The sequence below is a fragment of the Mytilus trossulus genome, chromosome 6 (assembly GCF_036588685.1).
Source record: "Mytilus trossulus isolate FHL-02 chromosome 6, PNRI_Mtr1.1.1.hap1, whole genome shotgun sequence".
Taxonomy (NCBI): domain Eukaryota; kingdom Metazoa; phylum Mollusca; class Bivalvia; order Mytilida; family Mytilidae; genus Mytilus; species Mytilus trossulus.
The window spans coordinates 62,671,603-62,687,871 of NC_086378.1; the positions used below are offsets into that span (position 1 = coordinate 62,671,603).

General features: G+C 31.4%; 1 protein-coding gene and 1 long non-coding RNA gene across 2 annotated transcripts in view; both read left to right on the forward strand.

Moving 5' to 3' along the window:
* The window catches only part of LOC134722887 (carcinoembryonic antigen-related cell adhesion molecule 20-like), a 30,853-nt gene extending 19,379 nt beyond the window's left edge, over positions 1–11,474 (forward strand). The window contains exons 4-11 of the mRNA XM_063586520.1: positions 1,984–2,241; positions 4,753–5,016; positions 6,503–6,760; positions 7,229–7,522; positions 7,873–7,971; positions 9,545–9,626; positions 10,199–10,352; positions 11,451–11,474. Coding sequence (XP_063442590.1) covers positions 1,984–2,241; positions 4,753–5,016; positions 6,503–6,760; positions 7,229–7,522; positions 7,873–7,971; positions 9,545–9,626; positions 10,199–10,352; positions 11,451–11,474 — 1,433 coding nt within the window. The remainder of the gene's footprint in view (positions 1–1,983; positions 2,242–4,752; positions 5,017–6,502; positions 6,761–7,228; positions 7,523–7,872; positions 7,972–9,544; positions 9,627–10,198; positions 10,353–11,450) is intronic.
* An 807-nt stretch (positions 11,475–12,281) lies between these two features.
* On the forward strand, positions 12,282–15,745 carry LOC134721655 (uncharacterized). The gene is made up of 4 exons (XR_010107894.1): positions 12,282–12,371; positions 14,227–14,263; positions 14,897–14,985; positions 15,516–15,745. It is a non-coding gene; the product is annotated as an uncharacterized LOC134721655 (long non-coding RNA).
* The last annotated feature ends 524 nt before the right edge of the window (positions 15,746–16,269 follow it).

Genomic DNA, 16,269 nt, shown 5'->3' on the forward strand with positions numbered 1-16,269 from the left:
TTTCGATGTCCCATCTTTTAACCTCTTCAGTTGGTGTGAACATCTCTTTTTTAAAATGATTTCTTTTCTCATTTTCATATGTGCACATAGAAATTGACAATGGAGTGTGAGCATCGGAAAATAATTTTGATGTTTCAAGAATAGAAAAGTTTTGAAGGAGTGTAAGAAAATTTGCAGAGCCAATAACATAATCTACCACACTGACATTTTTACATGTGAATTGGCCTTTATCTTTGTCATTCCCGATTCTACCATTACACATAAATAAATTATTAGCTCTACATAGATGTAAAAAAATGTTACCAAAATTATTTTTCTTTTTATCCATACTTTTTCTTGAAATATTAATATTGGAGCTTGCTAACGTGTTTAAAGATACATCATTCAAATCAAACATTCCTGAAAATTCATCATAGGTTACTTCTGTAAAATCTAAGTCCTCGCCTGTTCTGGCGTTGAAATCTCCAAGAAGGCATATATAGCTATGATCTGAACTAAACATAAGAAGTTCGTGTTCAATTTCGTTAAATGGGTCACCTATACAATATGATGAATTTTCTGGTGGAATATATACAATACCAAAAATAATATCTTGACATAGATGAAACATTTTTTTATCAATTTTGAACCAAAAAATATATTTACTATCTGTTTTAATAGGATGAATGTGCTCAGATAAGTTAGATTTATAAGCAAGGATTATTCCCCCTGATTTAACATTTGCAAATTTACAGCGATTTTTCATTTTAACAGTATACCCTGGTATATTTATTTCATCTACATCATCGGTCTTTGTTTCGACAAAACATAGAATATCATAATTTTGAATAAGTTCATTAAATTCTGGATACTGAATTCTTCTATTTAAACCACATACATTCAATGACAGTATATTTAAATTGATTATATTATTAGACAATAATTTGTTTTTATTTTTAATATTGTTTACAACTTCAGAGTAATGTTTACAATGTTCTCCACGGTAATCCTATCTGTGATCAGGCGTGTCTTCTCTCTCTGGTGTAGAATGTACCCTTGGGCGTTTTTGTGGCCTTGAAGTTGATTGACGAGGATCTACATGTGTACTCTCCGACTCGTATACATCTGGATTTACTAGTTCATCATTAACGTATAACTTATCTCGGTTAAGCACAACCTTTGCTTTTTTTCTTCTCTCCTCTTTCATAATCGGATATAAACGTCTCCGTCTCTGTTCTATTTCGGGTGGAAATTGTTCATTGACACCGTAATCCGATCCTTTCAAGCAACACAAGTTAATAATTGAATATTGTTTTTATTTCTATTGAATTTAACCTTTCATTATACATGTTACTAAACTTGTATGCCATACTAATTTTGTACTTTTAGAATATCATTTACTATCTGTGTACCTCAACTATTGTATCTGTATTGATATTGTATATTTCTCTGTAAACTTGTATTTAGTATTAGAGAATAATAAGTATCTATATATCTAATACAACAACAGGTCTTTTACAAAAAAAAACCATACTATTACTTACTTTTAAGAATTTCTAATGAAGAAAGTTTTTTCGCCATTACCCGTGATCAACAAATGAATCTAATTGTGTACCCGAATAGCAATATATATGGTTAGTTATTGTGTAATCATTATCAATATATTAAGGTCATCTGATGAAAGTACACCAGCTATAAACAATCCGAAATCAGGATACAAAATCAGATACGAATATAAAAAAAATCAAATTGTCCGCCATGACAATATGTGAAATTCCATAAGTGCAATATTACTTGTAAACCTGTTTTTCTTGAATAAGTAAATACTTGAATAAAAGAAATTTTAACGTATCGACAGCCATACATTACAATAATTGTAATTCCGTGTGCTTCAACATGTAATAGTTCGGTAAGTTTCTTACTTTTTTAATAACAAATAAATAAATATTTGAATCTTTGTTGAACAGAAAGTTATTGCGCATCATATTTATCTTTTTTATTTAGCGTTACAATCTGTAACATTATTCCCAACAGCTAGTGAATTCAATGTAACAAAGGGAAAAACACCAGGAGCTATCACATGTTCTGCTGTTTGTTGGCCAAATTGCACATTCAGATGGATTGGACCCAATCATTTCAATGAAAACGGACCTGAGTTGACACTAAAGGTCATACCGAAATCAGGATCTGGAACATATTGGTGTCAAGCTAAAAATGTAATAGGAACACAAAACAGTAAAAACATCACTTTAACAGTGCAATGTAAGTTTTGGACTAAAAATCTGAGAAAATATAACTTATGAATCAATGACCGAGTCAATATATTTACACAAAAAACAAAGACATTTATATTTTGGTTGACGTATAAATGATTTATGATTGATTGATTGCTTTTTGCCTTGCGTCCTTCGAGTGTTCAGTACAGACAAATTTACAAACAGAATGAAGGTCCTGAATTAGAGGGTGACCAGGATGTTCCTTCAAAATGAGGATTAATTTGATAGGGACATCTAGACTTGCAACAGGACACCTCGTGTTGTGAACTATATTGATTTTTTTTAATTTGCAAAAAGGTAGTAATTGTGCGATGAATGTCATACACATCATTACGTAAAGCTCGCAACTGTTTATCCGACTTGGTCAATTGTTATCGGTGTCAGAGCATAATAGTGATATACAAGGGTTTGGTTAAAAACTTTTTCAGAAAATACTAAGTAGAACTAACACATAATATTTAGTATCTGCTTCGTATAGAATACAGGATAGTTGTCATTGCGAATTGTAAGTGTTGATGGTGCGTAGCCTTTTATTTACGTTATGATCACTGTTCCTGATAAAGTGTGTTCTGTCAGACCGTACGATTAGGCGTTCTTGATACGGATTGACGATTCGAAAACTGTTGATCTATAATGTTTGACCTTACCCTTTATCGTAATATATGTGTCATTAAGGTGTACATCCGTTGGTGTGTTTGAACTTCTCTGATGTTGTATATCTGTTATGTAAGATACCCAATATTGGCTTTTGGATCCGAATTATTGTCAAGTTAACCAAATTGAATTAAGTCTGTTTCAGTTGCTCAACAGATTTAGTCAGTATAACGATTCATATACAATATATGTACATTGTCGGAAAATATAAAATTTCTTTGTATGAGCTTCAGAAACAGGACGAAAAGCCTTCTCTGCAGAGCTTTTCTCCTGTTTCGTAGTGGATACGAATACATTTTATATTTTCTGACAATGTACATATATTGTTTTTATTCTGAAATTTATCCCAACACTTGAAACTTTTGTTGTTAAATTAAAATCATTGTCTCTAAATTCTCAAAGAAATCGACATAGTTGAAACACGGACGGCGAAGAGGATCCCAAAATAAACTGGTTAGGAAACAGAAATATTCATTTCAGCGGTTGCTTAACGTTGAAGTGGGGTAACAGGAGACTTTATTTGTACAAGACGTACAAATAAAACAAACAATCATTTGTACTGTTATTTGTACAATATTTGGTTAATTGTAGAATAAAATAAAGATAAGTGGGAGGCAACGCTAGCTTTAAAACTATGTGTACACCGACTTTCAAAAATCTGCCTTCCTAGAATTAAGGAAATGTTGTATTATTGCCAATAAGACAACTATCCACCAAATTTTTTAGTAGTTGCTAGCAATTACAGGCAATCGTTTCGCCTTCAATAATAAGAACATATTTATTGTATTGTGTGCTATAAACATGATAAAAGGTCCAGACATTAAACACGTGAAAACATCCAATTGATGAATTTTACGGCCTAATTTCAAAACAAAACAACTTACGAAATACAAATATGACAGACATGAACCAATGCCAATAACTAAACTTCAGACTCTTGAATTAAGACAGGCACATGCAAAATATGGCGGGGTTCAACTTGTTTGTTAGCACAAAACTATCTCCTAACCTGGGACAGTGGTGTAACATCACAGCATATGAAAAAAAAAACACAGACAATTCTTGGCAGGGTATAAAACTCTCCCTCGCCCCTAACATAAAAAAGGTGAGGCTGATGACCATCATTGAGGTGTAAAATATATTATGTAATGTCACTTTGCAACATACTGACACATCAAAGAGCGTAGGCAAAAAATATTACACAGGCTCTAAACATCATTAATCATTAATCAAAGAAAAGACAGAAGACAAAAATTAACCGGCAGAAATAAAAACACAAAAAAAAAACGAGAAATAGTCTAGCGTCATGGACCCATAAAAGGGAGACGTAAATGAAGTGTTTATGTTTAAAATAATTAACGTGTAATAGTTTTCTTTTATAGCAAAAAAGCAAAAGCAGGACGAAAAATACAAGATGGACATTCAAAATCATAAATCGAAAACAGGCTGACAAATCAATGGCAAAACAAAAAACCACAAAAGCAAACAAACAAAAGTACACAAAATACAACATAGAAAAATCCTGCTGCTCATGTTAGTACAAACCCGGTAATAAGTCGGATTCTGTAGGTCACATTCGTTAAAAGGGAAACGGAATTAAACTTTTTCAATTTGTCTTTTATTTTGAAATAGGGAATAAATGCCAATACTTGTGAACAGTTGAGAAAAGACAAATGTCTTTATTTATTTGTAATAACCATTGTTCTAATTTTTTTGGGTCGCTAAAGTTGTTATTAGAAGATAGGTGGTTCTGTGAGCCATAGACCATTTCTTGTTAAAATATTGTCACAAATTATTATTCATTTATTAGTGTTACAATCACTATTTTAAAAACATATTACAGATGGCCCAGATACCATTGTAGTATTTCCTTCAGAATTGAACGGTAGATATATAAGAACTGAAGGTGATTCGATCAGAAATATAACATGTTGGGCTGATTGTCATCCTGTATGTAACTATACGTGGACATATCCAGACAATACAACAAACGTGACGTCATATTTCTATAAATACGCACTGGAGAAGATACATGATGGGGAATACACATGTAGAGCATTCAATGAGATTGGCTCCAAAGAGAAAACAATTAGAGTTGTTGTAAACTGCAAGTATAATGTACAGTAAAAATCTGACTCATCTGTGTTATCACGACTATACAAACTTGAAAAAATCAAACACAATGTGTGTGTATATATATATTCTTTGTGCATTGGTCATGCATATATCTTTAAGTATATTTTGAACATATTATATAGACATCATTCTTTTTAGAAGAATAATAACAAATATGCCCAATTTGCAGTCTAGCACAGATTCAGGTAAATCAGCGTTTTCTGATTTGTTTATAGAAACTATGTTTTTAAAAGACATGATGAATTATCGGTAGCCATATCATCTTTAGAATGCCATCCCAAATTCCTTGTATACTCGATACAATTTGATTTACCGCCTTACATACATTTTTCGAGACATGTGGAAATACCTTCAGTTTTAATCAATGCACAGGATGCAGAATTGCCTTTTTCAGCAACTTCTATAAATCTGTTCGTATAGACCATTTAAACATTTGCTGCACGGAATCATGTCATATTTTGATTGAAAACTGACAGACAATTTTGTAGATGACTCAACGTTATTTGTAACATGCGAATTCCAAATTTAATACCATAGTTAAATGTAGTAGATCTTTGCGTTAAAATATATTTACAGTCATACATGTACCTGTTTTAAGAGACCACATAAGGGAGAGCAAAAAAGTTTTTTTTTAAGACAGATGGTATTTTAATACAGGTTCAATTTATATGAAGTGTACCATAAAGGGATCTAAATTTGGTGCTGTTTAAAAGCAGTTTTTTTGCTTAGTACAGACAGTCTCTCAAGCCTTAAGCAGGTTTGATACATCATAATTCTGGCGTGTATCAAGTCGTGTTGATACTACATTTCAATCAAACGGGGTTGTAAAGGGTTTGTGCGATCGTTTGTTTATTCGCTTCAACTCCGTATCCACAACTCATCTTATTTAGTTGCATAAATACTTGACATGTTTAAATTGAATTACACTTTGCATTTCTGTTATTATTCGTCTACAATGTAGCATGAAGTATGTAAAAGAATCCGGTACAGATTTACTTTCGAAATCAAAGATTGAAATATAATGAAAAACTTTTGTAAGTTAATGATCTTCAAGAAATAATTTTTTGAAAAAAAAATGCAAGTCACTTTAGAGCTAAAAAAAAATGAAAATGAATAAACATAAAGTTTCCTTGTTTTGTATTAAATGTGTGATTTTTGATTCCGGTTGTTAATTTGGTGGTGGGGACATTTAATGTGATTCTTGATATGCGACTAATCACCAAGCATTGTTTATGCATTTCCTGTAGATGCAAGTTGCGTTCAGGTGAAATGTACTTTCATATTACGAAAATTCCTTGTTATCGACAAAACGTTGAAACTCCAAAAAGATGATTCGATTGATCAGTAGGGTAGCAATGGCTTTCATTCGGTTCAATAAATGAATGTATTTCAACGTCTTATAAGCTACAAATTCCTTTTAATATACGTGTATATTTGAAGTTCTAAAAACATTTTAGATGCACCAGAAAACATACAATTGTCACCAAACATCACACCAATTATAGTTCAAGAGAACATTTTTTATTCAATAACTTGTTCTGCCAACTGTAGACCACAATGCGAATATAAGTGGACAGGACAAACTCGATGGTCAGCATGGAATAATCTGTTATTTAGAAGAAATGTAAAAAGATCAGACAGTGGTAATTACAGATGTGAAGTAAGAAATGGTGTTGGACGAACATATTCTTCGTATGTACGTTTAACTGTCCACAGTAAGTGAATATATTGAAACACATATACATTTTGTACACGTCATTACAATATTCTCCTTCGAAACTTATGATTAAAGTTTAATTATTTCATTACTTATATACGTAACATTAATCAACAAATCTGAGATTTTCTTTTGATATTTATTGATACATTGTGATTTATTGAATGTTTAGATGTTGAAATGAAATTTTCGAACAAGGTTATAGTAATACATGATTTACGCTTAACATCAATACAGAGTGGAGGTAAAAGTATTTACAATGGATAAAAGATGGAAGGCAAATAAAACTTAAAATAAAATAGTTAGTGTGTCCCTGTATTCACAAGTGCTAATAATACCATTAAATTGTTCTTTAATTTTTTTTCTACCAACTTTTTTTTCTGCATGACATATGTAATAGATGTTTTACCTACTCAAAGCATTGAATACAACTTACAAGTATAACATGCATAACGTATATTTGTAGCGAGACCGACAAAAGTAAAAAATATTACTGTAAAAAGCACTGGATCAACCACTGCGTCGATTGCATGGATACCCGATATGACAGTGGTTCCTGCGCAACACTTTATTTTGCATTATAAAACAAGGAACGACATGGATTTCACTAGTGTGCTTTTTAAAGAACCAGAAAATCAGCAAAATATCTTCTTGTTACATGTAAAGAGCCTGATCCCTTCTACAGAATACGTTTTTAAAATATCGTCAGAAAACTATTTAGGACAGACTGAATCGATTGAATTTCGATCTGTAACCAGTGGTATGTATTTACAAAAAGTGAAACTATGATCATATAGAAACATTATTGCATTGTATAATTTTAAATATAGTATACATTCAATAGGTTCAATTAGATAAAAAAAAGTGTGTTGTGCACTTGCAACTTCGGTATATATCTTTCTTAAAGAGGCTGTAATCAAGTAATGTTTTTGAGATGAAAACTGAAAATCGGTGAAAGTTTTGTGCCAAATTAGGAATATGGAAGTTAATTCAGAAGTATGTTCAGTTACTATGTGTTTTTTATAAGTACCAATAGAAACATGTTACAATCTTATTTACATATAATAATTGTTCCTTTATCTATATTATGATTGGATATTTATTTCACAGCAGGTCAGATTTCTCCAATACGCCCTGATTTTATTGGTGGGATTGCATTGATATTGATAGCGTTACTTGTAATCATCATAACAATGGTGCTAGTCCATAGTAAGTCATTATATAAAACATCACTCTTATTCGGTCATACATTTGATCTTCTGCTATTTATCTGCACTTTAATTTGTTTTTGTATCTAACTTTTACAGTGTATAAAATTTAATGATTTAAAAAGAGAATAGACGAAAAGAAACTATACAGCATATGAGTTTAATACCCGATTTATTCTCAATGAAAATCAAATTTATTGAAGAATATATGTACACTCAATATAGGGTAAAACGCATGGTAAAAAGAAGTTTTTATCGACTTGGAATGCATATGGTAATGAGTATTAGTGCATGCATACGGTTCTTTAAATATACAGACACCTGCTGTGAATCTGGAACGTGCGGGAATATAGTGTATTAACTGAAATATAGAAACACTATACCATGGCGCATATGGTTTGTCACTGATGAGAAATGGCAAGTTAACAATTAGAAAGTTGAAAAGTCCCCTTTGCCACATATGCTAGGTTGAATCAGTTCATCCGCGTTATTATTGAGGACAGATCGATATGTGCAGCATACCTTCTGTTTTAGAAATATACTTAACCCCAGGTTCACTTGAATATGCAAGCACTGATTAAAATATGTGTAATTGAGTGATGAGATGTAATCATCATATCTGAAACTAGAGTTTTAAAGAACTTTGAAAGACGTTGTTTTTTCTTATTGTCATTGAAAAGATTATGTATGAACTATCATCATGATTTATATGAGTACCAACAAATAGAATGAAATTCAAAACAGTGTAGCTGTGGCCATTGGTTGACATATGAAATTCATCCATTGACTGGGACAATATACGTGAACGTTTGTCTGTAACGACCACTGTTCACGACGTACCTACGGTAGACATTTAAACTGTTGGGTCACCAAAGGTTTCTTAACGCCTTTAATTATAAAATAGTTCGAAAAATTAATCAGGAATAACCTTTATGTTTTGATTTATATATTATCTATATATCAAAACATCGTGTTATTTCTGATTAATTTTTCGAATTACTTTATTTATGTGTTGAAAACCTTTGGTGACCCCATAGTTAAAGTGTATTTAAAAAGTACATAGTGAGCAGTGGTCGTTACATACAAACGTTCACCTAAATTGTCCCAGTCAATTGATGAATTTAATGTGTCAATCAATGGTCACAGCTACACTGTTTTGAATTTCATTCTAAGTAATGGTGCCAAATCAGTATCAGTTGACATACCTACTGTTTGTTTACCGAACTCAATAAAAAAATGTCGATTACAATTCTGCATTTTAATTCATCTTCGATGTATATATTACTTTTTTAATCGTTTTGAACATTATATATTTGCCACCAGTTGTAAGGCAACCAACAATCAGTAAATCAATTCTTTCTCCAAAGGGCTGACATACAAAATATTTGAATACTTATTTGATGAATTGAAATATTGCAAAGAGTAAACCAATACACGACATCTGATGTTGTTTTAATAGAAATTATATCTCTTTTTTTTTAAAGCAATGTCATATTACAAAAATTAAACAAGCAAGCAAAAATAAAATAATACATAACGGTGTATTCATTAAATAAGCAATGTGTTTTATCAAGGGTTTCGATTACTAACACAACGTTTGGACACTACAAGTGGATGTTCTTGCTGCATCAAGGATAGTACCTCAAAAACTACCAGGTAAGCAAGACCCAGTTGCTACATTTAGTTCACTACTATTCAACGGTTATATTAAACTTAGTTGAGAGAAAACATAAGCATTTGTATTAACATCATATTCCAAAGGTTACACAGAATTGAGTTTAACTTCTTCGGGTCGTGAAGGGAAATATCTTCATTTGTAGATATGATATACTTTTTTCTAGTACGAGTGAGATGAATAATCAAGTAAAGCAGTAGGAGTTGTGCCGTATTAAAATTAAGCATAAATGAAACATTATGTAAATGCTCTGATACTTCAAGTCAATTTAATTGATTAAAGGTCACACAGTATAGGTTTATATTGCATAATGTTCACTTGATACATGTAAGCTTGATGCAAATACCGTTCGCAATCATTCTCAAGTCAGAATAATTTTTATCTTGTTTCGCTTAAACATGTTAAATAAAGTAGTTGTTATCAAGAAAAACGCCGAATATTAGGTAGTTGATTTTAGATACTACGTTCGGTCTTCGTATAGTACTCTCAGCTTTTGTTTAGAACTAGTTAATCATTGACTTATTGTCACATCATTTCTCATGTGTGTTTGTAGACCAACTGAGGAAAGATTATATGAAAATACCAGTCTCCAACTGCAAAACCTAGGAAGTTCCACCGAAGGTAATGGTCAAATATCAGTGCTAAAAACTAGTGGAGAAAGATACCAGAGGGACAATCAAACACATATATCGAAAAACAACGCTCTGGCTAAAAAAGAAAAGACATACAGACAAATAATAGTAGACACGACACAACATAGAAAACTAAAGATTGGGCATCACGATCCCCATAAAATCTGGGGTTGATCTCAGGTGCTCCGAAAGTGCTAAGTGGTTAGTCTATGACGTACATCAAACAGTTTAAATAGTTAAATGATTACAATTACGTGAGTACAGATGATTCACTAACTATGGTTTGATCATATGCACTTGGTTCCGTGTTTTTTTGGCACATCTTTTTGTAATTTTGGGTCCTCAATGCTCTCCAACTTTGTACTTTTTAACTATTTTGATCTCAGCGTCACTGATGAGTCTTATGTAGACGAAACGCGCGTCTGGCGTATTAAATTATAATCCTGGTACCTTTGATAACTATTTATAAAAGGGTCTACATTTTTGTATATTTATCCTTATATTTATGTTATGACACTTAACATTCTGGTTTGAGTATGAAATATCGCCAATATAAATTGTCGCGAATATTATATCTGAATCACCCCTTATGTGAATACATAAACACAGATAGAAAATCTGTCAAATTTCTTGCGGCAAAATCGATCATGGAAAACTACACGCATCTAAGAATCCACCAAGATGAGTTTGGTAACAGTATTTTGTTTTATCTTATAGCAAAAGATTGCCTTCTTTTTTAGACTTTCTCTTAAAAATGGGAATATAATTATTACTATGATTTATGCTAAACAAATGCATGTTTATTCGATTGTTTTTCAAATTTGAATGTGTACAGTTTGTTCAATAAAGGGACAGTTTTTGCAATACTTGTTAGGTATCCGTGAACACGAGTTAGCACATAGCATACTTAAAATCTGAATGTAAGATAATATTTCTTTTAAAACTGAACATACTTATTCATTTTCTATTGATTGATTTGTTACTTGTAACTTGTTGAAATTTTGATTTTTTGATGGAGAAATTATTTGGTAAGATGAAAAAAAAATCAGTTACTTTACTATGTTATTGCCATGGTATTTTAGCAATCATTATATTTACAAATCCTCCCGATTTTTTTTTTTTTATATTATTCATTAAACGATGAACCTTATATCATTTTACATTTTTTTGTAGCTTCAGGAGGGATTGAAGAAATAACACAGGATCGCGGGTAAGCCACTTGTGTCATATTATTCTTAATTGCACGCAAAACTCAATCAATGATGAAATTGCATTCCTATGAAAGATAATTTATTTAGTATTCTAGATTCAATTTGATTGATTGTTTGTTACTTGACGTCCAGTGACAAATAGCTCATGCATATTCAGGACGAGAACAAATTAACAAATAAAAACAATAGGCAGGTCTTGTAATATAGGCCAATTGGGATTATGATGATGGGAAAATTTGGACTACCACTGGAATTGCCTATTGGATAGAGGCAGACATTTTTCCTTGAAACAGACGATATACGGACCCCTCAAAGATTTGTCACAAGGGTTCTTAACGTACAAAGAGCACTCTGAGCGAACGTGGCTGCAAACTTATATATCCCGCACAGCCAAACATTTGACTTTTATTAGTCGCCTGACTTGCAGAAAAATCTTTACAAAAAACGAAACTTATTTGGAACAAGTCATGTATAGAAATTTTGTTGCAATAATCGGGTAAATATTTATACAAAATACAGTTAGGTTTGTGGAAATGCAGATATAAGAAATTCTTTTGTTTGGCCAATAAATGTTCTAACACAGAACTTCCAACAATCGAGGTCAACATGTTTCCATGAGATCATCAACACAATTAGATTAAAGGAGATAATAGTATATTCCATATCAAATAAAGTTTTTACTGCTTTAACTAATGATATCAAATACGGATTATCAATATTTTTAACAAGTCTGACTTCTTCTGGTGTTTTTGTTAACACAAAATAAACTGTTTAAACACACGATGTATTTTCAGTGGGGCGACTCGTGGTAATGTATTGCGCAGACCCGCAGACGAACCTCTTATTGAGGAACAGTATGAAATCATACAAATACCTACCACAGGTAAATAACTCTTTTGGTACCACACACCTTGACTACAACCAATTTGCTTGTTTGATTACTGAAAATTCAGAAATTATTGCGTTCATTTATCATGTTTATTATTGCGATTTTGTCATTTTAGACTTCAATGCGATTCTGATTTTTACGAATTTGAGAAAGGTCCTGTTTAAACCATATAAAATATTTCAAAATGCGAGTTTAAATTATTGCATTTACAATTCTGTCGCATTATTCGCAATAATACAAACCTCGCAATAATTACTGAATTTACAGTATAATAAAATTTTGACAAAATATTTACTTTAACTCTGACAAAAATATAAATATTAAAAAAAAAAATTGAATCACAAACTTTTTCGGTTAACTTTCATTGGATATATAGCTTTTTGACGAAGTCTAATTTTCATCATTCAGAAGTTTAATATTCTCTCAACAATGAAACTCTTGTAAAACGTTCAGCTGATTTATATGTTAAACATCATTAAGTCATATACATATGATTAAATCGAAAGAAGACGGGGGAAATTCAGAAATTAATGTTTTCCTGTGAATCATGAACATTATATATATATATATATATATATATGTATTTAACTAAACCATCCTGCAAGTGATTAAAAGTTATGAATAAAGGGAGCTTTATGTACTACATTTTCATATTATAGATTTGATTTAATAAATATATTTGTGCTTCACTCTAAAATTCAATTGAGATACAATTTGATTTTTAATTGTGAAATGGACGCTCATATCAAAATAGTTATAAAGCCAAAGAAGGTACAAAATTGAAGAACATTGAGGACCCGAAATTCCAAACATCCTCAGTTTTTCGAAAAATCCAAAGTTTTGTAAACAGGACATTTATAGAAATGGCCATATAACTGATATCCATGTCAACCCTAAAGTACTGACTACTAGGCTGGTGATACTCTGGGAACGAAACGTCCAGCAGCAGTGGCATCGACCCAGTGGTGTTTAAAGCTATCAACGGTACCAGGATTAAAATTTGTTAGCCAGAGAAGAAAATCACCAAAGATACCAGGATTAAATTTTGTATTTACGCCAGTCGCGTGTTTCGTTTACGAAAGACTCCTCAGTGACGCCCGAATAAAAAAAAGTTAAAAAGGCCGAAGAAAGTACGAAGTTGAAGAGCATTGAGGACCCATTGAGGACCCAAATTTCTAAAAGTTTTGCCTAATACAGATAAGGTAATCTATTCCTGAGGTATAAAAGCCGTAGTATTTCAATAATTCAAAAGTTTCGTAAACAGTTAGTTTATAAATATGACCATATCAATGATAATTCATGTCAGCACAGAAGTGCTGGCTACGGATTTTTAGAGTATTCATTTATGCTGCATGATTTTGTGAAGGAGCATTTTTTTTATTTATAAATAATCCTTTTGTGAAAAAAGATTGGTGTTGAGTATTGGTTATATAGTAAACATTTGTTTTCATTAGATTAAATAACTCCTATAAATATGATCAGTCGGAGACAACAGAGAAGTAAATCGACTGGCAATCATAAGTACATTAACCATAACATTACACATGTATTTGGTTAATATTTAAGAGTAAAAGTTATTTTATTTACCTATCCCATCGCATTTCTTTCTTTTCTAAAAGCTTTTTGATACTAATTACCTGTCATACAAGTTGGAGGTATAGTAAGCTTAATAACAGATTATTAGTCAACCCGACATTCCTTTTTTTTGAATGTCTGAACCAATGCAGGAGTACAATAGTTATTTTTCAATTGTTCTGTTAGTTGTTCACGTTTGAATGTGCCAGTTTGTATGTTATATCTCTTAATGTTGCATTAAAAACCTTATGTCATTTGAATTTTTATTTTTCAGCTTCACTAGGTGTTGATAAAAAAACAAAGGAATCTAGGTAAATAAAGGCAAGAGTAGTATACCGCTGTTCAAACTCATAAATCCATGGACAAAAAACTAAATCGGGGTAACAAACTAAAACAGAGGGAAACGCATTAAACATAAGAGGAGAACATCGAAACAACACTACAATGTAACACACACAGAAACGGACCAAGCAACAGACAAAATCCCACGAGAATAACAAATATAACATCAAAACTAAATACATGAATCTGGGATAGACAAGTACCGTGACACGTCTTATCGCAATGTGAATTTACACTCAAAAATAAGAGTAAACCATGTATTTAATATTTATATTTAACGAGCATGCTAAGTATTTTCTCTATGTACTAAAGGACACACTGCAAAACAACCATTACCATGTGCACGTGCACTAATGTGGCATTTAACGAAATAAAAATGCTCTTCTCAAATTTCATTTTGAATGTTTATAGCTAGAAATTTGTTCAGTCTAGTGAGTACTTGCATGTAAAACTAAGAAAATTTGTATTTACAAATTAGCTCTTACATGACTTATTGTTCTAAGTAAGAATTTTATTACGGAATATCAATATTTAGCAAGACTGATTTCATCTGATGTATTTATTAACAAAACATTCCATTTAAACACGCCATGTACTTTCAGTGAGACCCTTTGTGATAATAAATTGAGCAGACCTTCTGGCAGGCCTCTTATTGGGAAACAATATGAAAATCTGAAATTGACACACACAGGTATTAAAATTAACATTTATAAAACAAACGATAACACTGAATATGAAAATTAAGAAGTGATTTTTTACGTTTTCATGTCAGTTCACTATTTGTATTTTTATTACCTCTTGCAATTGATTTAAAACTGAAATTACGCTTTGCAATACTCACCTCCATAAAGAAAGCTCAAAGCCAAATATTTAAAGCCATGGATTTATTAGAGAATATTATTCTATTTCCTTCTGGTAACACATAGAATTATATTTTTATGGTCGTGCGTTGAATTTGAAAGCGGAAAACAAAAGAGAAGTAGACCGACAAGATATCATGGAATGCTGCAAAAGGATAAACAATATTTAGTTAATATTCAGTATGAAAATATTTGTTATTGTCTCACGCATATAAATCTGTTTTACGCACGGAAATCGCCCTTGTTAACCCTTTAAAATAACAACTACATATTATTTGGGTTAACATTATCGTCCATATTAGTTATCTTATGTTACTTTAATTTTTTTGGTCGTGACTTTAAATAGTATATTTTATTTCAGATCGAAAGCAGAACAATGTGTCAGTTCATAACGCTAAGACAAGTACTAAAACCAATCAGAGGAAAGATCATGTAGAGAAAAAGTCATTGAAGCCTCTCAACAAATCAAAGCAACATATGAAGACATGACCAGCGTGTGGCCAATCGCTCACTTTATTTATGATAAACATATTAATTTTTATAGCTGTACATATACTTAAATGTAAATAAAAAAATATCTAAGTATTCGGATATGGATTTGAAAATACATTTAAAGAGGAAAAACACATTCCAATTGAGGATTAAACAACCCTAAATTCATGGACATATCCCTTTAATCCTATGTGGAAACTGAAATTGATATCTGGTTCTGTTTGTTTAAACTGTTGGCTTATATTATAGTTATCATGACAAACAACATAGCAGCTTTTTTATGCCTTCTGTCGTTGTTAACACATTTGTTTAAATCATAACTGTTGTATTTGAAGTTTTTGATAGGATGATCACGATTCGTTTTCCGATTGTAAAAGGAAAACTATGCTGTATTTGGTAAACCTTTAGGAATTTTGGTTCTCAATGCTCTTCAACTTTGTACTTTATTTGGATTTATTTACTGTTTTGGATTCGAGCGTTCCTGGCGAGTCTTTTGTTGACGAGACGTGCATCTGGCGTAAATACAAAATGTAATCCTGATATCTATGATGAGTTTATCTATATAGATTACACAATTATCACGAACTTTTTTTTTTTTTTTTTTTTTTTTTAAATATAAAACA